At 38.3% G+C, this 25,875-nt stretch overlaps 1 protein-coding gene across 6 annotated transcripts in view; it reads right to left on the bottom strand.

The window, feature by feature from the left end:
• MCTP2 (multiple C2 and transmembrane domain containing 2) overlaps window positions 1-25,875 on the bottom strand; it is a 241,253-nt gene that overhangs the window by 62,831 nt on the left and 152,547 nt on the right. For all 6 annotated transcript variants that reach the window (XM_055326554.1, XM_055326553.1, XM_055326557.1 and 3 more), the window contains 3 exons: window positions 22,364-22,465; window positions 19,604-19,678; window positions 17,578-17,697 (listed from right to left, as the gene is read on the bottom strand). In XM_055326554.1, the coding sequence (XP_055182529.1) occupies window positions 17,578-17,697; window positions 19,604-19,678; window positions 22,364-22,465 (297 nt within the window). The remainder of the gene's footprint in view (window positions 1-17,577; window positions 17,698-19,603; window positions 19,679-22,363; window positions 22,466-25,875) is intronic.

Genomic DNA, 25,875 nt, shown 5'->3' with positions numbered 1-25,875 from the left:
ATTTTTGCAGAATCTGGTAATTGAGCAGTTGAAAGTCTGATTTTGGTAAATATATCTTTCAAAATCATCAGCAGATTCTCTGGTCTGATTGAAGGAAGGGAAGACAAACCCTCACACATTTATTTACTCTCCATAAGCTAGGTATCTTGAAGGGATCAGGGTAAAATCCCCTTACCTACATGGATGAATGTGATTTCACAGGAGTAACTGTTAGTATCATGGGCCCAACCACAGCAGAAGTCCGATGGGGCTCTAATTGTACTCTCAGGGACAAAGCCTTCTCCTTCTCAAAAGGCATTCTCTGACTTTAGTCACATGAACATCAGGCTCTAATTGTGACTAAAAGCCTAAACTTCACACTTGCGACAGACTCCTTCATGTTCATGGAAAGATTAGATCAGAATGAATACAGAAAAAAAAAATGGCTCGGGGTAATAAGGCAAGTGTGTCTAATTAGCATTAGTGTGGTGATCAAGTAAAGCAGTTCACTGTATTAAGTTACTCTGCTTGTAGCTTCATTTCTGGTGCTAAAAGAAGTAGGCTTGAAATCCCTTCACATTAAGCCTGCGATAGCTCTGTACGTATTCTCTGTGCTTAAAACAGACTAAGGTGCTTTAATTCAGGAACCCTTCATTAGTGATTAGGGAGTAATGCTCTTTACAGAAAAGTACAACCCCTTTAGGAATCCTATTGAGAATGCCTTAGATGGGAGGCTCAGTAGTTGAGCATCTGCCTTTGGCTCAGGTCGTGATCTCAAGGGTCTTGGGATCGAGTCTCACATTGGGCTCCCTGCAGGGAGCCTGCTTCTCCCTCTGCCTATGTCTCTGCCTCTCTCTGTGTGTCTCTCATTAGTAAATGCAGAAAATCTTAAAAACAGAAAAAAAAAGAATGCCTTAGAAGGTCTCCCATTACTCTGAGAGACCACCTATTTTCTTTATCAAAAAGAAGACTGTTTACATCAGAGCCATACGTACCAGCCATGAGACACAAACATGAAGCCAGGTTTGGATCCTCCTCTCACTTAAATATGCTGTTAGGAGTCCTGAAATTATTTTGATCAGCAAGAGTCTAAGAAGCTTTCCTACAACACTGAGATATTACTATAAACCAGGAAGAAACCCAAAATTAGGGTCTTGATGTACACACACACACACACACACACACACACTGCTATCCACTCACACCCAGTCACTCACTCAAACAATCTTTTGCTCATCAAAATAAAAGTTCAAATCAAAACCCAGCACTGACAAATTCAGCTTTTGGCCTGTTACGTTCAAAATCTGTTGCATCATGTAAATAAATGTGCCCAAAACAACCACCACCACAACACAAATTCCTGAAACAATAATGATCCTATTTAAAGATGCTGCTTGAATTTTAATGTCTTTCATTTCAAACCAAAAATAGTAAGTTTGATGACATGAATAGAAAATAAAGCCTTCCTCAAGCCCTTCTAGGATATGACCTGTTAAAGCACAGAATGAAAATAGTTGAAAGGCGATTTAAAAACCAAGAGGCAGATGTTCAGGTAAAAGCAAAGCCAGGAGATTGTATATTTTAATAAAGCTATTATATGTGCAGCCCCAAATCAGGAGTGGCATAGAGGCTAGGGTATGTCTAAACCATCACCACCTGTTTGCCCTGAAAAATCAATTAAAGTCACACTTTCAGAGTACTCCCCTTCTAACCAATAAAACTTAGCTAGCTTCATCGAGAGAATTGAGTATCTCAGAGGGAATGTACTTGAAACCTGAATCCTCAGTCTCACATTCCTGCCCTGCTTACATTCGTAGAAACTAACCACAGTAAATCTAGCCTTCAGGGGTAATGGTAGAAATGAGAGGAAGAAAGAGACCAAAGAGAGAGAGAGAGAGAAAGAGAGAATGAGAGAAAGCCTTATTTCTACTGATTTCATCCTGAGAATCATACTTCTTCTTTTGGTGAATTCCAGTAATTTCTTCAAAGGCTTTTTTTCCCCTCTTTTCTTTTTTTTCTCCTACAGAATTCTGTGCTACATTTTCTGTGCAACAGAAGAGATCCAACTTTGCAAGTTGAAAGCAAGGGCAGGAAAGCCATCCCAAGTGTTTTAGTAATTAAACGAATATGCATAATGAACCATATGCCCAAAGGGCCTGTTCTTCATGTGGGCCAGATTTTTGTTTGAATTTTTAATTTTTATATACAGATGAAACATTCAGTGTAATCTACCAACAGTGTGAGAGAACATGCAATAAGAAAAAAGTGCGAGGGACAGTCCACGTAGGAACAGAACAGGAGACACTAGAGAAATTCTGCTCTGAAGATGGTGATTCAAATGTGTTTTTTCCCCTCTAGCAATTGTTCTTGTCATCTGCTCAGAGTCTTCAGGAGACACATATAACGAAGACACTGACAGCTTTATACAGTATGAGTAAAATACAGTGCCGTCAGCCGAAAAGTGTGAAAATCCCATGGGACAAACAAGGATTTCTTAAAAAAAAAAAATCCTTCTACACCCATCATTCAGACTACCATCTTGAATTACAGGGAATCCTCCCAAGTCTCTTTCGGAAGCTACATAAATATTATATTGTAGGCTCTAAACCACATATATTAGTGATTTGAACTGATCTAAGAGGAATTCTTAACTCTCGATGCAACCGTGCATGGGGGTAGAAAATGCTCAGGATGAAATGCAAGCATGTCCTCTTCACCTCACAACAATAAACTCTACAAATTTAAGGATTCAATATGCTTACTCAAATATCCCCAGTATTTCCTAAACTAGTCATGGAAGAACTGGCAAAAGCTTCCTTTAAGCTTTTCAGTGTCATTTTGAAAACATGGAGTTATAATCAAAGCAACAGAAGAGATATAGAGTCTGAGAAAATTCCTATATCAGCTCCTGGACACACAGGATGGAAGCAGCATTCTCTAATGCAGAAGAGAGCTTTGTAAAAATGTGTTTGTACTACATTTGAAATTTACAGTGATGGTCTGGACAAAGTCATCAGGTCCTTCAGATGGGTCAATCTTGTAAATGCCTAGTTCAGGATAAACATTTCAGAATGGTGTGTGTGTGTGTGTGTGTGTGTGTGTGTGTGTGTGTGTGTGTTGGGGGTTGGGTGCAGCACAGAGGAAATGCTAAAGTTCACTATCTTCCACATTTTTAACTGAAATAACCCAAATGCAAGACACCAACACCAGGCCTTATGGCGCTGAGAAAAGATTACAAAAACAACTCTGATCAAAAAATCAACGTGAAGCCTTAGACTCTTTTCAGCCCCCGTTTTGAACAGAGATGTGCTGTCATTTTCATAATGTAAACACCAGAAATGGAATGCAAAGCATTTAGAGAGCAAGTAATAATGGAGCTGTAAATAACATCTCTCATTGCTTTCACTCTTAATTCAGAGTTTATGCCTTTGACAATGGCTAGGTTACTTGATCTAGTGGTCTCAGTGGAAAGCCAGATAAACTTCAACTGCAGGCAGAAGACAAAAATTGACAAGGAGCGTCACCTTTCCTGACTGTTTAAATCCTTTAAGGAAGTGTCGGAGCAATTAGAGAGAGAGTGTAATCTTTGCAGAGTGCATTAACACTCTCCGACCTCCCAGACAATAGATCAGACCTCAGACACATAATGCTTCCCTAAGGCTTTTTAGCCAGCATATTTGATCTCTTAGTTACTCTATGTGTTACTATAGGTATCATCCACATAGAAGGCATTATTCATGAGTACTACTGTCCACTAGGTCTGACATCAGACTGTGATCAAGCAAAAGCAGGAAAATCACCTTAATCCTCTGTGTATTTCCTGTATCTTTAAGATGGAGAAGAGGGGAGGGAGGGAGTCTAGACTTCTAGAAATAGTCTTTCACAATTCTATTATTTTTTAAAGCTACAGAGTCTGTTCTGTAAAAGTGAGTGACAGTAGTCCCCCCTTATCTGTGGGGGATACCTTCTAAGACCCCCTGTGGATGCTGAAACCACACATTGTACAGAGCATATATATATATATATATATATATATATATATATATACACACACACACACACACAAATGTTTTCCCTGTACATACACACACACACACAATGTTTTCCCCATGCATACATACCCATGATAAAATTTAATTGATAAGTGAGGCACAGCAAGAGATTACGACAGAGACTAATAACTAGTAGCAAAACAGAACAATTATAACAACACGCTATAAGAGAAGTTATGTGAATGTGGCCTCTCTCTCAAAATGTCTTTTTATAGGTCCTCACCCTTGCTCTTGTGCTGATGGAAGAGGATAAAACACCTACGTGGTGAGATGAAGGGAGGTGAATGATGTGGCACTGTGACGTAGTGCTAGGCTACGATATATCACACAGAGGATCATCTGCTCCTGGACTGCGGTTGACATTGGGTTAACTAAAACCAAGGAAAGCAAAGTTGGTGGATAAGGGGAGACTACAGTAGTTGCATTAATATGGATAGGTCATTAGATGAGGATGGGCTGCAGGGAAGGGAGACAATCTCTAAAACATTTGATTCTTTTTGTCTATAAAATGAACTTCATAATAGACTGAGAAAGACACTCTGTGTGATAAACAGTACTGTAATATGCAAAAGAAAGCTTGGGGCGGGATCAAATAAACTCCTTGTGCTTCAAGCTTTTAAATCTTCATCTGTCCTACAGGTTACATGTCAGGGCACACTGGTCAGGCAATAACCTATTTCCTGATGAACACATCCTGTTCCAACTGCTAATCTCACAGTGGAAGCTTGGCTTTTACCATTTATTATAAACATTTTCAAGAACTGCTTACCACGATATATTTTTTAATGGATTAGATTTTGGTCCGCTGCTAACAGAGCAGAGAACTGAATATTCTTTATACGAAGACAGCAAAATAGGTTTTCTGAGAGTCTGACTTACTTTCCACTTTTCTCCCTCATGAGTAATTGGAATAGCAATTGAAACAGAATATAAGAAGGCTAGGTTTCTTTTCTGTTCTTTTTTTCTTTTGCTCCCTCTTCCATTATAAGAAATTCTGTATCCAAGCTTATGGTATACAAGACCTTATTGGTTTTGAACTTTATCACAAGACTTAGTGAAATGGTCAGAGGAGAGACAAAGGCCAAAATTCTCATGATTTGCTCAAGACTACCACAGCTGTCTATTGATGACACTCACCATCTAAAGCTTATAGCATTTAAAGCAAAAATAATTACATTTTCTTAGAATCAAGGCAGTTCCCCCTTGAAAATGTGTACTGCAAAGGTTTTTCAAATGAGACTGCATGGAAAGAGGAGAGCTGCATATTAGTTTTATGTTTCAGCAAATCACTTTGGAATTAGCATTTTTAAACTCAAACTTAAGAAAAAAAATAGCAGATGAAAATACATACCCACCCACAAAAGCAATTTCAGAACTTTTGAACCTTAACTAGCAATAAAGACGGATCTACTGAATGTTTTAACTTTGCTTCAACAAAGCCTAAAATCCAAAATGGAATAATGAAAGTAGCTGGAAAAAATGTTACCATATCTACCTATGTATCTTCTACTATTTTAAAAGGAATTGTTTAGGTTATGTTTTTAATCCACAGGTAAAATAACTTCCAAGGATTTTGTGATTCCACTAGGATTACACCTAACCATGAACAATTAGCTAAGGAACGAAATGCCCTCCTGAACAAACTGGATTTAACACTCTGATGAGAAGGTGTATCTATGTACAGATATACACACAGCATCAGTCTAAGCAATTTACTACTCAATAGCAAAGGACTTTATGAACCTGACCAATGGTATAGGCATAAAATCTAAGTTAAGAAAAGCAAAAATAAAAAGGGGGAGAAAAACAGGCTTAAAATGGTTGTCCTTTGAAATCTGTACCAGCTTCACAACAATCCAGATCTCATTCTTTGTGTGAAAAGATGAACATGCCATAGGATATCTGAGTAAATTATCATAAAAAGAGATTACACAATGCCAAAACTTGAGTTTTTTTAAACTAATATAATGATTTCTGCTTGTAGATGATTGTATTAAATTAAAAATAAATTGCTGAAATTAAAATCCCAAGAAGCAATCCACAGAAATTTACCTTGGACTTTTATCATTTATGAGTTTCTATCGCCACCTGCAGGTCTATCTTTAAGTAAACCCAAACTATGGTCAGGCTTTTTGCCATTCTTTCTTTCTTTTCCTCTTTTCCTTTCTTCTCTTCTTCTTTCTCCTCTTCCTCTCTTATTGTGTGGTTATCTGTGTGCACCTATATGTGTGCACTAAGTTTCCAAGATATCAATTATTTATCTTTTGAAAACATATACATCACTAAACATGTAAAAATCACCAATGAAATACAAAATTAAATTTTCTGAAAGAGGTGTAGGGGACAGTGGCTATAGGTAACCAATTTTTTAAAAAGATTTTATTTATTTATTCATGAAAGACACCAAGAGAGGCAGAGACAGAGGCAGAGGCAGAGGGAGAAGCAGGCTCCATGCAGGGAGGCCGATGTGGGACTCAATCCTGTGACTATGGGATCATGCCCTGTGCTGAAGGCAGATGCTCAATCGCTGAGCCACACAGGTGTCCTCCGGCAGCCAATTTTTTTTTAACAATGTGTACAAAACACACAATAGTTGTACAGCATAATAAACGTACTTACTGCCACTGACTCATGTACTTAAAAATGACAAAATATGGCATATTTTATGTTATGTATATTTTACTACAATTTTAAAAATTGGGGTAAGAAAGAAAATCTGTATAAACACAGAAAGTAACATTGTTTTATGATTAAAAATCAATGTATATCCGCTGTAGAAAATTTTGAAAAATTTAATAAACATGTAAAATAAAATTCATCCATTATTCAAAAAAAAAAAAAAAAAAAAAGCAAAGCACACATCACATTCTCCAATTTTCCAAAGTAAAGCTCTGATGGGAAGCTAGCCCCTAGTAATTTCCTTACCAAAATGGTGAGGACTTCAATGATATCCAAGGAAAGCAGTCTTCACTAAGGAACAGTTTACAAAAAAGTTTATAATTGCATGTACCTGGCTTATAGCAGAGAAGAAATATACTAGAGAAGAAAATATCAGCAAATTCCTACTTAGGATTCTGTTGCTCTTTAAACAAAAGACAAGCATTAGATAGTATTTTACTAAGTGTTACTATAACCCAATAAAGAACAGGTTTTAAGAGAAGAAGTCAAAGCTTAAAACAAAAGCACAGGTCATCATCACCACCATCATCATCATGTTAATGTCTTTGTCACTATCACCATATAATCTGCATTAGAAAGAGCCATTACTTGGGGCGCCTGGCTACCTCAATTGGTTAAGTGACCAACTCTTGATATCAGTTCAAGTCAAGATCTCAGGGTCTTGGAATCCACTGCAAGGCCCTTCCTCTGCCCCTGTGCTGCTGGAGTGAGTCTGTTTGGTATTCTCTCTCTCCCTCTGTCTCTACTCCTCCCCCTCCATCCACCATAAGTATGTGTGTGCTCGCTTGCTCTCTTTCTCTCTCGTGGATAAATCTTGAGAAGAGAAGAGAAGAGAGAGGAGAGGAGAGGAGAGGAGAGGAGAGGAGAGGAGAGGAGAGGAGAGGAGAGGAGAGGAGAGGAGAGGAGAGGAGAGGAGAGGAGAGGAGAGGAGAGGAGAGGAGAGAAGAGAGAAGAGAGGAGAGAAGAGAAAAAAGAAGAGAAGGATTCATCACCTGTAAGAAAAGGATCAGCCAGATGCATATGAAGTAACTGTACAGACTTTTGCTCCTTCAGGGCATATTACTCTTCTGAGTAGCTGGTCTGCAGACATACACAGTATTTTTCAAATATAAGACTTTTAGGGAAAATGTTTTTTTTTTAATTTTTAATAACATAATTCATGGCTACTGTGTAGATATAGTTCATACTCACAAACTAAAACCATAATTGCAAAACTTATGACCACAAACATCACCTATTAGACAAGTGGCATAGGGGTTGAGCAGCATCCTCTGTTCTAAAAAGCCAGGCAGCCTGGGAAAATCACTTTACTGAAAGACCTTCTGATTTAACATTCTATAGCTCCTACTTTTCCAGACTTAGAACAGTAGCCATGAGGGTCTTGTTTTCAACACCAAGTAAGCTAAGAAGTGTATTTCTTTCTTCGTTTTTTTCTCTTGACAAAATGAAACATCTTTAACAGTGACTTGAAACAAGAACTTAAAAAAAAGCTTGCTCAGAAAAAGTCACTTTAAAGGACCAAAAAAAAAAAAATTGTGGATTTGGGCTATAAAGAAAATCCCAGTGATATTAAAAGTCAGTAAACATTATACAGAAATCATCACTTCAATGACGACCTATTGAATTGGATTTTAATTGTCTTCACATCTTTCGTAATAAAAGTGAGAGCTAGAATATCAGGCCACTGAAAATCCAATCTACTCCCACCAAATTAGCTGTTATTTAAAAAGCCAATGACACAACACCAAGAGAAAGCAAAACACCTTCCTAAATCATAAATCAGATGGTGAAAAGTACAATACAGCACAGTAAACTCTAACCAGACCACAAAGAAGGTTTCTCTCAATAAACATCAGATCAGGCAGCTAGAATGATTACCAGGCTTTCCTGTAACTGTCACCTGTGGTGGGTCTAATTACAGGCTACAGGCTAAGGCAACCATGCCCATACTACATGTTGCAATAAAAGGGCCATCAGTTCGCCAAGGCCAGCCAGACAACAGAGAGCACACGCCACCTGATGAGGAGCCCTAAAGATCAGCCAGAGAGACTAATAAAAATGACAGCTTAAAAACAAATGACAAAGCTTGAACCACACACACACACACAAATGGCAGTATGAAATTAGCCAGAAATACAAGTTCTGAGCATGGCTTCTTCAACAGGTCTGGATCAAAGCAGGGAACCAGTTATAACTGTTTTCACACACACAGGTGATTTTTCTCCTTCTCCTTCTCTTTTATTTCTAGATAGTCTGTTTCATTTTTGCATCAGACAAAATGTTTGCACAACCAGGTGTCACATATAGAAACAGATGGGGGGGGGGGTAAGCACTCATCTCTGTAAGAATCAAAAATAAAATCCCCCTAATTCAGGGGCTGTTGATCTGGATTAAAGATTTGCCAGCTCCCTTCCTCTTCCCCCCTCTTCTCCAACTGCTGGCTGCATTTGCCCTCTTGCTGGAGATTAGCACCACTCCCTGGATGGACAGCATCAAGAGAAAGCTAGAAAAATGCATATTAGACAAGATTATGATGAAACTATTAGGCTGTCTATGGATTTTATCCTCTGATGGGGCCATAGGCTGTCACAGTCAGAGGAGGAGTTAGAATAAAAGGAAAGCAGTATCTGATAACAGATGATTTGTACTAGTTTTAGCATTCTTCCAAGAAGCATTGATTAGAGGCCTGTTGTGTACCCAACATATAAGCCATAAGGATATAGGCAAAGGTCAAAGATGAGGTCCTTGCCATTCTGTAGCCCACAATGTCCTAAAACAATCCTTCTAATATATGGCTATGCTACACTGAATAATTCTTTAGTTTTTCACATTAACATAAATTAATAGGCCACAGAAATAAAATCCCTCCATTTTTGATGTGAAGAATTAATTTATTAGGTCAAACATGAAGAGTACTCTCATAGCTTTAAAGGCAGAACCACACGCTTTGGCATTTGGTGGTGCTAGGCACATGAATCAGCCCTAGAAATAGTTGACTAGTGAACACAAATGATGTGGCATATGATACAATGATTTGCACTTCTACCCTATCCTGGAACAAGTCTTCCACAAGTCCTCATACAACATTCTCTGTGATGAAGCAGCAACTATATGCATGTATGTGTCTGCACCTGCTCTAGTGAGGCCTCTCTCTGAGTTAGAAGAACAGCATACCTACCAATAGTCATATCACATAATAATCCCTACCCACATTTGTAGCCTATTTCACATTTTTAAAATATTCCCATGCATATTATCTAATTTGATCTCCAAAGGACAAATTTAATTTTCCTTAGGGTGGATGCTAATCATTTAATGGCACTGCTTTGGTTTCAAATATAAGAGGAGAGCAGAGGAGAGAAGCAGGGGGTGGGCAACAAGAGAAATGGGGAGGAATGCTGGGGAGAGGCTAGGAGAAGTGGTATATAAATAAAGAGGAGGAGGAGGAGAGAGAGGGAAAGAGGGATGAGAGAAGGGAGATGGGAAAAGAGTGGGGGGTAGATAGGAGACTGGTGAGAGTTTAGCATGACAGATTCATCTCTGCATTTCATTATATAATAGTGCATAAGACACTGGACAGACAATGGTTGTAGAAAGTGAGTGTAAAAAGAATGGGGCAAGCTTGAAGAGAGTATTGGCTGAGTCAAGGGGTGACATGAGTTTCCAATCTCCAGATCTCTTCTCTAAGATTTAAGATCCTAAACTCAGGGACCAAGTTCAAATTAACAGTAGGGTATCTCTGGACAGTAGAGAGAACTAGACTGAATTCACTGGAATTTGCAAAAGACAATGGTTCACCACCAGCAAACTCACAGAAGACAGAAGATGTGTGTGTGTGTGTGTGTGTGTGTGTGTGTATGTGTGTGTGTGTGTGTGAGTACTTCCCAACAGAAAGTGTAGGGGAGACCATAGATAGTGACAAAAGTGTTCCCATATAGAGCTGGCACCTATCATACAGAATCTAGAGCTAACCATTCACTTGTTATCTAAGGGGGCCATGTGAAGGTTGGTAATGTATGCGGTTTCAGGAATTAAGAAAAAAATGAAGATCTAATGCTTACTAGTCAAAATTGAGATGCTACAAAATACCAACCACTTTCAGTCAGCTTAGCTACAATTCTGAAAGTGCGATTCAATTATAAAGTTGAAAATATAAATATGAAAATATGCTAGAATCGTTAAGAGTGTCCTTTCAAATTTTCAACAGATAATCTTTTAATGCAATTACTGTAATTTTATTAAATGGCATAATTAGTTAATGCCTGAGAAGTTGTCAATAGAAGGTGCAATTATGTTGTAAAAATTATAATCACATTGTGCAATGATGGATTGTTCTGATGAAAAAAAATGCCGAGAAAACCCTTAAAAATATTTTTGAAAGTATATTATGTAGTCCTCTGGGAAAAGGAAGATTTGGGGATTCATCTTCTAAATGATAAATAAAACAATGAATTGGCAAATATTTTAAGCACTTTATACAATATATTTACACGTTGTGCACACAAGTATATATGGATGCACTTAAAATGTCAAAAAATATCACCTCCTACAGATAAAATGGTTATTGGAACTGGATTTTTTTTTCAGCTTTAGAGAAATACTGTTAATCTTGAACTCCAACTGTGCAAACACCTACTGAATAGGCAGTGATGTCTGTTTTGCACATACAACGAACTTCTGCGGGATATGGAAACAGCCACCAAATGTTTAATCAAATGCAGGTGCATCTAGTTGTGAATAAATTGATGATAGAACTTAAAGAAGAAGTAAATCTTTTTGACACAGTTAATACATAAATATCAAAAGCATCAAAAAGACATGGACCAGCACTATTTTAATAATCTGATTTTAAAACAAATTTCCCATTATAGCTGTTATTTGTAGCAAAGTAAATTCAATCTGAACATTCTTTAGACCACAGAATGGATCATGTGCAGAGCAATCCTCAAGATCTTGTATGAAATGCTAACTAGGCTGTTCTCACAAAATGTTCCAGGGAGAAGCTTCCTATTTTCCAAATATCTTTGCTTCTTGATCTGTGTGTGTGTGTGTGTGTGTGTGTGTGTGTGTGTGTGTGTGTGTTTAAGCACATATGTGGCATGTGGGTTGGAAGGGTCCATCCTATTACTGTTATTGTTGTTTTTACATTTGATGTGAAATTGTTTCACATTGCTCAACATTCCAGGATCTCTACAAGCTAAGAATTTCATGTATGTTAAATATGGGGTATTACTAAGAAAGTAGGGAACTGTATTCTTAACCTTATTGGAGAAGGGGAGGTTGATTGATGTTTTAAATTATGTATCATATTGCAGGCCCAGTCGACTCTGAAGAAGAAATTCTTCATTTTCTGACACTCAAAAAATTGAGGAAAAAAGTCACAGATGTTAAAATCATAGCTTTATGAAGATACCCATTGATATATGGTAGATTTAGATTACTTTTTAACATCAAATGTCCAAGTAAAAATTTAATAAAATAAGGAATCCATCAATGCCCCACAGACTTGCCTCCCTTGAAGCAATAGGTGTGTGCCTGAAAGACTGGTGGAAAATTGAAAAAAAAAAAGCAATCCTTTTTTACAGCATTAGGAGACCTTTGCTATTTAAAATAATCTTCTGATGATGCCATCTGTCAAGTAAATGCTTTTTTGTCATAAGAAAAAAAAATAATGCACTTATGCCATAATGTAACCTTAGGTCTTTTCATAGACAATATTGGGGTTTGTAAAATACATGTACCCAACAGGAAAACAAAACAAAGAAATAAAAAAACCCCATATAAATGATTGGTTCCACAGCAGAAACATCACAAAGCAGAATTATCTTTTGAGAACAAATTCAATTCATCCTAACATTAAATAATGCATTTGTACCAAAACAGGGAGATAGACAGTAGAGAACCCCTACTCCTCCATACACACTAGAAATACAAGTCTATCTCTCTGGATAACTGTTGTCTTAAGACATTTTGAAGGAATGCATTAATGTAGATAAATGTACTTGTCTCTACTCATATCCCTTATTTTGAACAACCTGGAATTCTCAAAAAAAAAAATCTGGCAAAAGTGTAGATTCCATCCATGGCCCTTTTCATGTAGTTGTTTTCAGCCTGAAGCCTTTCAGCCTTCAGCCTCCTTGAAAGCCCTTTTCCATCATATAAGAGCTTTCCTTGCAAAGTGGGTAAAAATAACTCAGTCTCGAATTTGGGGCTCAGCCTGGAACCAGCCACTGAGATTTTCCAGACCATCAAGCCAGAATCCAAGGATGTCATGTGCATGTGATTCCCAGGGTCTGGGCTGTTCCCCAGAGATGGTACAGACATTTCCACGTTTCGCCTCTTTAAATCTGTCTCCATCTCTTGTGAATATAATGACCATGACTGAGAATTATTCCCACTCCAATGATGAGGGTTCCCCCCACTCAAAGCATCTTAGAAAAGGCTTAAGTCCCATTAATTACATCCAAATACATATCTGAAATGACCAATGTCATCCCCAGAGTCATTATCATCTATTTAAATACTAGGACCACAGTCACTGCATTCTGAATATCAGTGGGAGGTAGTACAGCTCAATGGTTAAACACAAGGACTCTGAAGCCTGATGGTCTGGGTTAATATCCCAGCTGTGCCTCTTAAAAGCATATGAGCTCTGACACTCTATTTAACCTCTACGGGTTCATTTTTCTCATCTGCACAAAGAAGGTAATAACCAGTACCTACATCAGCAGGTATTGGTGAGAACTAGATGAGTTAACATTTGCAAGATGCTTCGGACAGCGCCTGACACACAGTAAGCACTGAAATATGAGCTGTTAAAGACCCCTAGAGGTGAAAGTCTGGGTCTGAGAATGGCCATGTGCAGGTCTATGAAACACCATGTGCAATTACAAATCCATTCACAGACAAATACCCAGATGTGCTTCTTCTAGGCATGATTTTTAGTTACCCTTGGCCTCGGTCAGTAAACTGACATCTCATATTAATTTGTTTTTCCATTGGAAAAGTTAACAAGATGATTTTGGGGGGCAGAAAAGAGAAAATATATACACATTTAATTTATAAGAAGGAAAGCTCGGAAAATGCAACACAGTAGAATATCTAGAAAACCTGGATGAAAGATTCAAAAGATAAAATGAGCACAACTTTCAAAAGTCATCCTAACAAAAAGGTAATTGAGCCTGTAGAAGCATGATTTGGAATGGCTTGACCACTCTGCAGAAGTCCAAATTTATGTTCTTATGACAAATTAAGCTGTATAGGGAACATTCAAGTAGCACATGTCTGTGAATTAAAGACAACTTTCTTCTTTGAGTATTGGGAATACAGCCACCCATGTAAGTGGAGAGGGGATTAATCAATCCCAGGGTGGAGAGGTTTACTCCTGGATAGTCTAGTAAGATAAATCCTCACAGGTCTGTCCACCCACTTCTGACCAGACACCATGTGGACTTATATCTTTATAGGCCGCTTGTCTTGAACCCTGCTTTCAACAAGATATGACATACTCGTATACACACCCATCGGAATCCTTAGAAAATATATGCTTTGCTTTCCTAAAGTCTTAAAATTAACAGCCAGAATATACTAAACATGATCCTACATTGTTCATGCTTTGTATCATCTGAAAATAGAGACACTGACATCATGTTAATAGGCGATTTTATGTTATCTGACAAAACATAAGAAAAAATATTCCTATAGTCTTGCCCTTAGCTGGCAGTGCAAGCTTCCCCCTCTAGAAGGCAAAGCCCCACTGGGAACTGGCTCCCCAGAAATGATTCTTTACACACCTAAGAAGTGAACCCTCAGATGCACCTTATCTACTTTGTAATACAGAATGGCCTTCAAGTGCAGTCCTATCGTTTAGTGAAACCTTGGCCTGAGACCTCACTTCAGAGCAATATGAAACTGTTCTGTCCCTGTAATGCCAAAGCAAGTGGACGAAGCATGAACGCACTGTCACACCAATGAATAAGGACCAGTAACAGCATCCTGTTGTCAGTAGATTGCAGGAGACAATTAGAGTGTACCACGACAAACCTGGCCACTACACAGCGGAGCAAGGAAGAGAAGAAGCAGGGCTTTGGCACCACTGGAGCCCTTCCTCTCCCTGGCGCAGGTCACCTGAGTATCCAACACTTTGCAGAAAGACAACCCTTAACGGGGTCCCACAGAGTCAGGGATACAGGACCATGGCTAGTTGTGGACCCAACGTGTAAAACCATCATCCAGACACTCTACAGGAGGCTAACATAAGTATCAGACAAGATGTATAAAATCAAAATGTTATCCCCAAAACTGAAGGCTTAGATACCCATAATCTTAAAAAATAATATGGGAGACCAATATATATGTATTCTTATTTTATCCTAAAAGTACATTTTCTTTATGTGCTCTTGCTTTAGGAGCAGAAATAGTTTTGGAATGATGATGATGATAATGGCAACAAAAACATTCTCTAAGAAGATGACACTTTATCAGCTTAGGGAGGGAAGATACCACCTCTCTGTATCTCTAGTATCTTGGAGATCTGCCACAGCTAGTCAAAGTAGACATAATATGAACATTCAAACACAGAATTGCAAATTAAAATGGAAAACTAAATGCTTTTAAGGGAGCACTCTTCATTCTAGTACCTGCAGAGAAAAGGTTTGTGCAGGTGTCATGTCATTCCTAACTGACTGCATTTTCTCAATGATGTTGGGTGGGAAATGTCTCCCAACACACACACACACACTGGCGACTCCCCTAGTCTCACAAACCCATGTCTCCTTGCAAAATCCCACCATGGAGGACCAGCAACAAGAGCCCCGTGTTTATCTTCCATTTTGTGGGCTACAGCGACTTGAAAGGATGAAGTGGCAGCCTGCGTCTGCCAGCCTGGTAGAGTGCTTCCCGGTATAGTGGACCGGATGGTGCACAAGTGGCCCCACTGCGAAAGCTCCCTTCCCTTTTAGAAGTCCCTTTAGTAGACAACTTATTTCTATTCATTTGTTCTAATCTTTCTTCAGATCAGGCCGGCAGCCCATTAATCATTTCTGTCAGTCCCCTACATAAGCCAGTGCAACGGAGCTCTGTTTTTCTAAAAATCACAGTGCCAGAAATTAAGCTCAAGAAAGAGGAAATCCTCTCCTCTTCACAGGGGCTGGCTGGGGTGCTGACTGGAAGAAGCCACCAATTGTGTTGACTTTCCTCTTTTGCCCAGAATCACAAGAGAACATTCCATGGAAAGTTTTTTAAAGAGAATTCAGGTGGGAAGTGGAGGTGGGGAGGCTGAAGAGGAAGCCAACACATGAAGCCCCCAGCTGAGGAGAATGTAAGAAAGGAAAGGAGATGAATACATGCCAAGACAAGACAGATATGGACAGATAACAATCTTATTAATGTTTTTACTAAGGCTAATTGTTTTTAGCAACTTCAGACCAGAGAATATTAAAGGCCCAGGTTATAGCCATCATAGACCCACTACATCTTGGAGTAAGGAAAATCCAAAATTAATTAAACCAAATAGAACATTCTCGATGGCAAAGAAAAAGACTCTTGCAGAGTTGATATACTTGTTTGTGTAATAAGAATGGGAGTGACCTTGAATCCACTGCCATCTTAGGCTGATTTTTTTTTAATTCTGTTTTTAATGAGGATATGCCTGTGAAGTAGGAGAGAGCACTGCCAATAAAAAAAAAAAAAAAACAGACAGAAGAATCATGATTTACCGAAGACCATGCATGACTCAGAACCACTCACACATCCTATTAGGCTTTATTGTGTTCTCTGCACAGTACAGATTAAGCGTGATAAAAAGGTACAAGATTTGCAATTGAGAGATTGGATTTCTCCTCCCATGTCTGACACTACCAATCCCATCAAGAACAAGTCCTTTTACAAATGGCGGAGAGTGCCCCAAGATGTCAGGTGAAGGCACTGCACCAACTCTCGAGTCCTTACAAGATTCTTAGACTCTCAGCGGTTAACTTCAGTGGGCCTGAGATCTCTTGTCTCTCTTCTAAGATTTTGTGATTTTTATTAAGCTCATAAGGATGGCCAGCATTATCAGGGAGAAGAAAGAGTGCATGCCATGTGCATTGGTCACTCTCTTAGGTGGTATTGGGTTACCTTGTCAAGTAACTCAAGTGGTTTGATATGAATAAATGTTTTTACATCAAAGTTTGGGAATATTTACTTAAAACATAAATTAGACAAGTTTAGTCAAGTGATTTTTCAATAGTCATTTTCCAAAAAGGAGCAGCATTCACTGGGACACAGGAAGAGAAACAGGCACAATGGAGGGACTAAAGGGACAAGGTTAATATAATAATAATCACCAGGGACGCCTGGATAGCTCAGTGGTTGAGCGTCTGCCTTCAGCTCACGACCTGATCCCGAAATCGAGTCCCACATCAGGCTCCTTGTGGGGAGCCTGCTTCTCCCTCTGTCTCTGCCTCTCTCTGTGTATCGCATGAATAAACAAATAAAATCTTAAAATAATAATAATAATCATCATCATCACCATACATAAAGACACATTTCTGAGTGGGAAAAAACTTTTAAACATATATAAAACATTAAGTCTCTTAAACTTACTGAGAGATAGTACTTGGGTAAGATTTGGGTAATTTAAGGGATTTCCAAGGGTAAATCTGATGTAAGTATAGTCTTAGACATCAATATATTCATCTATGCTGCAATGTATTTCAGAAAGATGAATGGATACCATTTATGTTTTAAAGTTTCTTTATAGATGTGAACTTCAGCTATGTTGAATGTGTATTATTCTGCTTCATGTCAGTAAAATAAAGCCCATCTGCATTTGGATTTGGGACTTACTCAGAAGCAAATAATTTGAACATAAAAAAAAGAAGCTTACCACGAATGCCACTGTACTTCTCAATGTGGATTCCCACTGGAAGCAGCTTTTAAGGAACTGTATTGTATTCCACATTGCCATGGTGATTCTTTTCACACGGTCTACATCTCTCGATAAGATCTAATAAAAAAATGGAAAACAAGGAACTAGATTTAAATACTCCAAATATTCTCTTTAGAACAGGCAGCTCATTTAAATTATATTGTATAGTTGCCAGTTAAAAAATAGAATATGACGGAAAAGTCCTAAAGCTTCCTCTAAAATTATTTTTAAGACACCATCGTCCATAGAGGGGAAAAATACAATGTACTTTATAACTCTTTGATGGAGAATAGCCTGTTTCAATAATATTCAGCACAAAACTGAGCTGGTAAAAGCTATAGCAGCAGGGCATTTGGTGTGTGTGTGTGTGTGTGAGAGAGAGAGAGAGAGAGAGAGAGAGAGAGAGAGAGAGAAAGAGAGAGAGAGAGAGAATCTATACTGTTTAGTTTAGAAGGAAATGGATGGATTTATTGTAGAAATTAGATGTGTAAGTATTCTAGCTCATGTAGTCCAGAAGAAAAAGTCTACAGGAAAGCATAATTCTGGGAGGAGAATCCAGCTCTCCTACCTCCTAGCTGTGCAACCTCAGACCAGTTTCCTAACCTCTCTTGTCTTCTAGGATGGGGTGGATCTTAGTATTCACCTTGTAGACAGTGAAGAAAGTTAAGGGCCTTTGAAAAGTGCTTGCCACATGTTAAGTGGTCTCAAGTACCTGCATCAGAAGCACAAGCTTCAACTGGGTAAAAATCTGGACACCCACAGTGGTGAGAGGCACACAGGGAGGATCCCTACAGGTCCCAGGATTACAGCCCCAAATCCCCTGGAGCTCTCAGAGCCCAAAGCCACCCCATGTGGAGGGAGGTCCTGTTTGGCAAAAGAAACGTCTTTTCTCCCCTTTGCAGGCAGATTCATTTCAACTTGTTTGCAAAGCTGCTCTACCCCCACCTACCCCTACTTAGGTTTTAACTTTCAAGTAAAGAGGGCACAAGGCAGTAATAATAATAATAGTAAAAGCCGTTTACTCAGATTACACCAAATAAATATCACACTCCATGTTATGGCAGACCAAAACAAAACATTGGGATGCTCCCTTCAGAAGACATTCCAGGCCTTTCCCAAGTGTGCCCAGAAGTTCACGGGAAACAAAGGGATGAGGAGATCCATTTATATTTAACTGCTTTATGTCATCCACAGCTGCTCACCCCACAGGAAGTGGTGGAAGTAATAAACACTTGAAAAAGGGGACACTTTGTTCTTTGTTACACAACTGAAGAGGGACAATAGGTACAGAGTGAAATCCTGAACTGCGTCTGAATAAGACAGGGAGGGACTCTGAAAAGAAACATAAAGGTCATGCTTAAAAAAAAATGCAAAACTTCCTCCTACTGGGTGCTGATCCTCCCTTTTTTCTTAAACTGTGTGTGTGTGTGTGTGTGTGTGTGTGTGTGTGTGTGTGGAGAAATGAAGGGAAACAGGCAGGAGACACTTAACTAAAAATGAGGTAAAGCACCAACATATTCCAACTATTTAGAAAATACAAACTTGGTAGGAGCAGCTGGGGGGAGCTTGAGGCTAGATGCCCCGAAGATCTTGAGTGGGGCCAAGGTGGTAAAGGCCTCCTGCGAGAAGGAGGCTGAAAGGGCCTGAAGTGATTGAGGCCAGCTGGGCAAGCCAAGTCCAGGAATCTTCCTTGATAGAATGACCTGGGAGACAAAATGGAGGGATGACACCTACTTCATCCAACATCTAGGCTTCCAGTCTTTTCCTTCTTAGCCTGCTGCCTGAGGTCCTCATTCTGGGACAGAGGGGATAAGGAGGAGGAAGGAGTGGAGGTGGAAGGAAGGAGGGAGGGAGGGAGGGAGGGAGGGAGGGAGGGAGGGAAGAAAGGGAGGAAGGGAGGGAGGGAGGGAGGGATGCTAAGTAGGGAGGAATAAGCACTTCCGGTGCTGAGTGTACCAGAAGCCAGTTGACTGTACCCACCTACCTTTTTGGACAGCTTGCGGCTATCTTCAACAAAGCGCTTTTCTCTGGGAGTAAAGGTCCTAATGCTTGCTTTGACCTAGAAAGACATCATTGTTTTTTTTTTGTGTTTTTTTTTTTTTTTTTTTTTTTTAAAGCAGCATTTAAATAGACTTCATTCTTCTCTCCTTCTTGTTAATGACTGGGAAAAATATGGAAACCACTATCTTCTGACCCTAAGGCCCTTGGCAGGGAGCAGAGGGATTGGGGAGGGGGGCATTCCGCTGTGTTCCTGGGAATCTCATTTCACCAGCACAATTGGGCAGGTCAGACCAGATCTGACTGGGGAACTCCAGAGTGTTGTATCCATTTTGCATACCAGTGGAGGTATTTTAAACCACTGTTGAGGGGCACCTGGGTGGCTCAGTGGTTGTGTCTGCCTTTGGCTCAGGTCATCAGGTCATGATCCAATCCTGGGGTCCTGGGATTGAGTCCTGCATCCGGCTCCCTGCGGGAAGCCTGCTTCTCCCTCTGCCTGTGTCTCTGCTTCTCTAGGTCTCTCATGAATAAATAAATAAGATCTTAAAAAAAAAAAAAAAAAAAGAGAGAGAGCCTGGGTTCATGAGGCTCTCCAACTAATCTTTTTAAAAGATTTCTTCCATGACAAAGATGATGGTCTCTCCCAGGCAGACCTAATATTTTGAATTGTCTATTAAAAATTAAAACACCTCTTTGTGGCAAAGTAAGAAAACACAAATGGGACAAGCTTGTGATATCTACAAGAGGGTACACATTCCCTCTGAATGTATCATCAGGTCTAAAAACTACACCTACCTTCCCATCAAGGTTTTGAAGGAAATTTTCACCAAGAATAGCTTTCCTGCGAAAGAAAATCAGTTCCTGGCTTGTAAAAACACCTTTCCACATAGCATCGCATTTTCTCTCAAGTATATGGAAAAGTACATAAGTGAGTCCTTTGAGACCCATTTTATGGGGAATATGCTGAGGCTTAGAAAGCATTAGTAGTTTGTCCCGCTCACCATACTTCAGAAAAGCCCAAAGAATAAAATTCAAGTCCTTCTGCATTCCATCAGATAGACAGATGGAAAATAACACAACTGACATCTTTTCCTTGTAAATGTTCTTCCTTCAATCTCAGGTTTGGATTGTGTAGAGTCTATATACAAGGGCTTGCCAGGAAGAAGCAGGAAATGAGGAGTTGCCTGTGGAATAAGAGGCACAGAGGATTTCCTTGGGGGAAAAAGGGAACTAAATGGGAAAAAAAGAGGATGATTTTATTTAAAAAAAAAAATTAAAGAGTTATTTATTTATTCATGAGAGACACAGAGAGAGAGAGAGGCAGAGATATAGGCAGAGGGAGAAGCAGGCTCCATGCAGGGACTCGATGTGGGACTCGATCCCAGAACCCTGGGATCACAACCTGAGCGAAGGTAGATGCTCAAACACTGAGCCACCCAGGTATCCCAGGATGATTTTATGAGTAATTCTTAAATACAATAAACAAGAAGCAGGGTGGCACAGGAATCACTGCAAAATCAGAAAGTTGCTGACTCATTTATTTATTTGTCAATCAGCTCCGTTATTTAATTCCATTTGCTCGTTGTCGAATGGCATTAATGATACCTATTTACCAGGTTTATTGTGAGGATTAAATGCAATAATGTCAAAGCCTGGCCCATTGCAGGTGGCCACTAAATGGCAGCCATTCTTATAATTACTGTAAAAGCTCCATTACCCTACATTCATTTCTACCGCTAACTGGATTAACCTGCTTTCTCCTTTTCCTTTCTGGAACCTACCGCAGATACATGGCATATGCATGGTCACAGTTAAGTAGGCTAGTTCTCTGCATGTCGAGGAATCTCTGCTCACAACAATCAAATCGACTGTGCAAACTCCCAAACTTGTTTATGCCAGTTTTGCCCATTATTATAATTCCATATTTTAATCAATTATCATATAAATTATTGAAACCCCAGCATAGGCCAGAAGACTTTAAATGTGGGTTGTTCTAGAAAGCCTTGATAAAGGCCCATCCCTAAAAAGATAGTTTTTGAGGTAATGATTTTATGGGGGGAAAAACAGTCTGGAAATTTCTATATTCAGATTGTTTTGTATCTTAGTAGATAAAGTAGATCTCCACTTTAAAAGAAACCTGAAACTAGATATGACTATATATATTATGAGCATATTTATGCAAGGAATATGTCATAGAACACAATAAATCCATGGTATAAAAAACAAATTTTATGCCCAGAGATAAGGATTGGCAAATGAGTATTCACATGTTTTATATTAAACTAAAGGTTTAAGATATGTTTGAAAAGTTCCTCCTAAATTGCAGTTTCTGAATGAGTAACTACTTGTTTTGGTAGTATTGGATAGCTGGACAGCTACTGTAACAATTAAATAACATGTCAGGGGCTTGCAAAGACCTCTGACCACCAGCTGTGGCCTTAGAGAAGATTACAGGCAATAAAGCTGCTAACAAACTAATTTCTCCTTTTTTAAAAATTTTTTTCCTTGACATTGAGATGTACTGGAAATTAAACACCATCATTTCTACTGGCTCAAGGGGTTAATACCAGTTGAAAACTGGATTGTCTGGCATTGATTTTACAGCTGAGGTTTAAAACCCTGTTCTCTCTCTCTCACTGCAACATTTCTGAAACACTTTTACATGGATTTGAGTCTTGCCAAGCTCGTCATCTTTTACTTTAGGTACAGAGAAGCTGGAGGGTATGGATGGCCCAGCTAGACTTACCGGATTATATATGAGGTCCATCTCCAAGTAAATAGCTCCTTTAAAAGCTTGTTCTAAATCTTTATTCTTCAATACATAGCAATTCGGTTGTCCATCTCGAATCTGTCATAAACAATAGGTAAAATACCAACTTTCTGTGGAGTTTTAACTGGCAAAATTGAAACCGCACAATGCACACACAGATGAAGCAGATATTCAGCAAATAGTAAATCCATCATACATCGACCTTAAAATCTAGAGTGCTGTTATAACTGAGAAGATAAAGTAACAATCAGCAGGCTGAAACTCGGTTAATAATGAAAATTTATTCATACAAGTTATTAGTAGGTCTACATGGGCTTTCCTTCAAGAATCTTAGATGTTACCCATTTTCATTGATTAGAAATGATTAATTTCTTACAAAATTCCTGGCCAGTATGTCTCAAGATTGCCAAGGTCATGGGAAAAAGGAAAGCCTCAGAAGTTGTCACAATTCAGAAGACCGAAGGAGATAAGATGATTAAATGCAATGTGTTACTCTGGGTTGGATCCCAGAACAGAAAAAGGACATTAGTGGAAGAACTGGTAATATCCATATAAAGACCAGAGTTTAGTTAACAGTAATGCACAACGTCTGTTTTCTTCTTTTAGTTTTGATAAATGTACCATGGCAATGTGAAGAGTTAACATTATTAGGGGAAACAAGCCAAGGGGTACATAGGAACTCCAATTATCCTTGCAACTTTCCTGTAAATCTAAAATTATCCCCAAATACAGTGGTTCTTAAAATATTTTTAAGAAATAAAGGAACTGATTTTAATAAGATGATCAGTGTTTCACAGCCATGAAGCAATGCAAATTCAATTCACGAGGAGCTGAAGCTGAAGTCAAAATCAAAAATATTTACAATGCACAAAATGCTGAGTAGTTTTCAAAATAAACAAGTGCCTCTGATATCATCTCTCAGCCAACAAGGTCACATCATTTCCAGACCCTAATCTGCTAGTGGACCCCAACATGTAAGGCATCCAAGAAAAATATTTCTTGTACCATTTTAGAAATGATGTGGGTCCCATCAAGGCATTCACTTTCCAGATTCAAAACCAGCCTTGCTTTTTATGATTACACAGCAGTATACTGCATTGATTAAACTTCTGGCTTGTAAGAAGAATACCTGGTAACTCCAAAAGGACATCAGCAAAACTTGAACTAACAAAAGCTCCATTTAGGATTATAATAATCAAAGATTTGAAATAATGTAGGAAATTTGATGGCATGAAATTTGAGCCATATTTTAACTGACTATTGCTGTCACTACAAGTATTCAGCACAAGTGTTCTTATAAACAGTGGTGGAAATGAGTTGAATAAGTCATAGGGGAAACAGAGCCATTACACTTTACAAGGGAGAGGTCACCTTCCTTCCCAAAGTCACCCCACCTCTCAGATTGAATAGGTTTTAAACAGAAAGATGGTTTTCCTGGCCAGTGGCTAAGAGGAAGGGGGTGCCCCATAAAGACCTGGTTTCCTTCCTAAACGGTGTCCAAACAGGATTCTGAGCTTCCTCTTTTATCCACAGTCTCACTTAATAAATTGTGGGTGTTAAAGTTGAAAGAAATAAATACAAAAACAGCATGACAATTTGCCAACCTGAATTCAGTCCAATTTAGCTGTGCCTCAACCCACAGTCATTGTACTGTTATCTTAAAATTTCCATGATTTCTTCAGGGTTAGGAAAGGGCAACAGAAGAACATGAGGTATCGGTAGAAAAAAATATATATTTTATAGTAATTTGGGGGGGTTGATTTTTTTGTAAATGATCCTTTTCCTCTTTTTCAAATGTGCTACTATTGTATCAGCAAAACACAGAATCCACCCAGGGATGTTAAATCAGTTATTAAAGCTAGAGATATCATATAGGCTATTCATGTTGGGTACTTTCATATAATATTATCTTAAAGCATATCAATTATAAGTTTACACATTTGTAAAATGTTTGAAAGATTACAGAAAAGAAACAACACAAAAATCCCTTTGAACTTCTACAAATCTCACAATCCCATCCCTGGACAGAAATTAGATCAGAATTTGGCATGTATCCTTCCTAAATTTGTATTGAGAATTTATATTCATAAATATCCCCTTGAAAAAAGTAAATTCTTTCTGTGTGAAACTGTATTTTAAACCTCAGTTTGTATTTATCAATTTGATTTGATAATGTGTATATAGTACACAGATCTGGTTTTCTTTAAACTGCTATATAATATTCAGAATATGTACTCATTTATTAATTTTCCTATTGATGAACATTTGGTTGATTCCAATTTCTCAGTCTGTCTGCTATAGGAATATCTTTTGGGAAAAGGGAGAGTAAGGGAAAGAGGAAATATCCTACTTTGTATTGGGATATGTTTAATTTAAGAGCAGGTCAATGTATTTGAATATTTAGTATATTCAACACTGAAATAGTAATCAAAGGGAGTATTTTTAAAAGATTTTCATTTTTCACAGTCTTTATATAATATAGGAACTTCCAACACAAGAATATAGGATAAAAAGTTCTGTAGCATCTCAACTTGCCAAACTGCTATATGAGAGCATCTAAACAACAGGAAAAGAAAGCTAACCATATTCTTCCTGTCAAGAGAACTATGTTTGTAATTTATACATAGAACTCAGAAAATCATTTCTGGCAGTTTACGAAACTGTTTATAAAACCTCTAATAAATAGGACAATTAAAACACAGCCAAAAGAAAATTTAGAGCAAAGAATCTATATATACCTTCATCTTTTAGGTATGAGATAGTCACGTAAATGAAGACCTAAAATTAATTTTTAAGTCTCTGTTGACCAAGGCAAAAAACAACTATACAGTTTTCAATTTGTGACAAAAGGAGGTCTCTAAGTTCATTTGGAGAGTCTTCCTGGGTTGACATCTGGGATGATTTAATTTCATTCCAAGATAAAGGTCATTGAATAAAAAAACAGACAATGTCTTTCACCCGTTATGAGAAAATTCTTCAGATTGACTTATCACACACATTTTGCACGTTCAACTATTCAGAGGTGAAGAGCACAGATACTGGGCAATCATTTGAGGAAGGCACTTCTGCAGAACAGTAACATAGATTTAATCTAATTAGAAACTGACTTCAACAATCAAGGAAATGGGCATTTGCATGTCCCTTTATTTTCATAAACAATATATCAGAAAGCTTTTATCAAGTGCATGATAACAGTTAATTCTTGGTTAAATTAGCCAGTGAATACAAGAGTACAGGAAGTTTTTTTGTTTTTGTTTTTTTGTTTTGTTTTGTTTTGTTGAGTAATGATTCAGGATTTTGGAGCCAAAAGACAAATTATAAATAAGACAGTCTGGTTTAGATTTGAATCTGACCTGAAATCATCTTTTAACTATTCAATTATTTTTTCTACTTAAAAGAATTTTAAATCTTCTTTAAAAAGCTTTTTGATAGTAAATATGAGTAACTTTTTAAAAGTTGGATGAATAAGTTTTTAGTCAAAAAGATAC

The sequence above is a fragment of the Nyctereutes procyonoides genome, unplaced genomic scaffold (genome assembly GCF_905146905.1).
Source record: "Nyctereutes procyonoides isolate TBG_1078 unplaced genomic scaffold, NYPRO_anot_genome, whole genome shotgun sequence".
In the NCBI taxonomy this organism is placed as follows: domain Eukaryota; kingdom Metazoa; phylum Chordata; class Mammalia; order Carnivora; family Canidae; genus Nyctereutes; species Nyctereutes procyonoides.
This window is presented reverse-complemented; position numbering and strand designations above follow the sequence as displayed.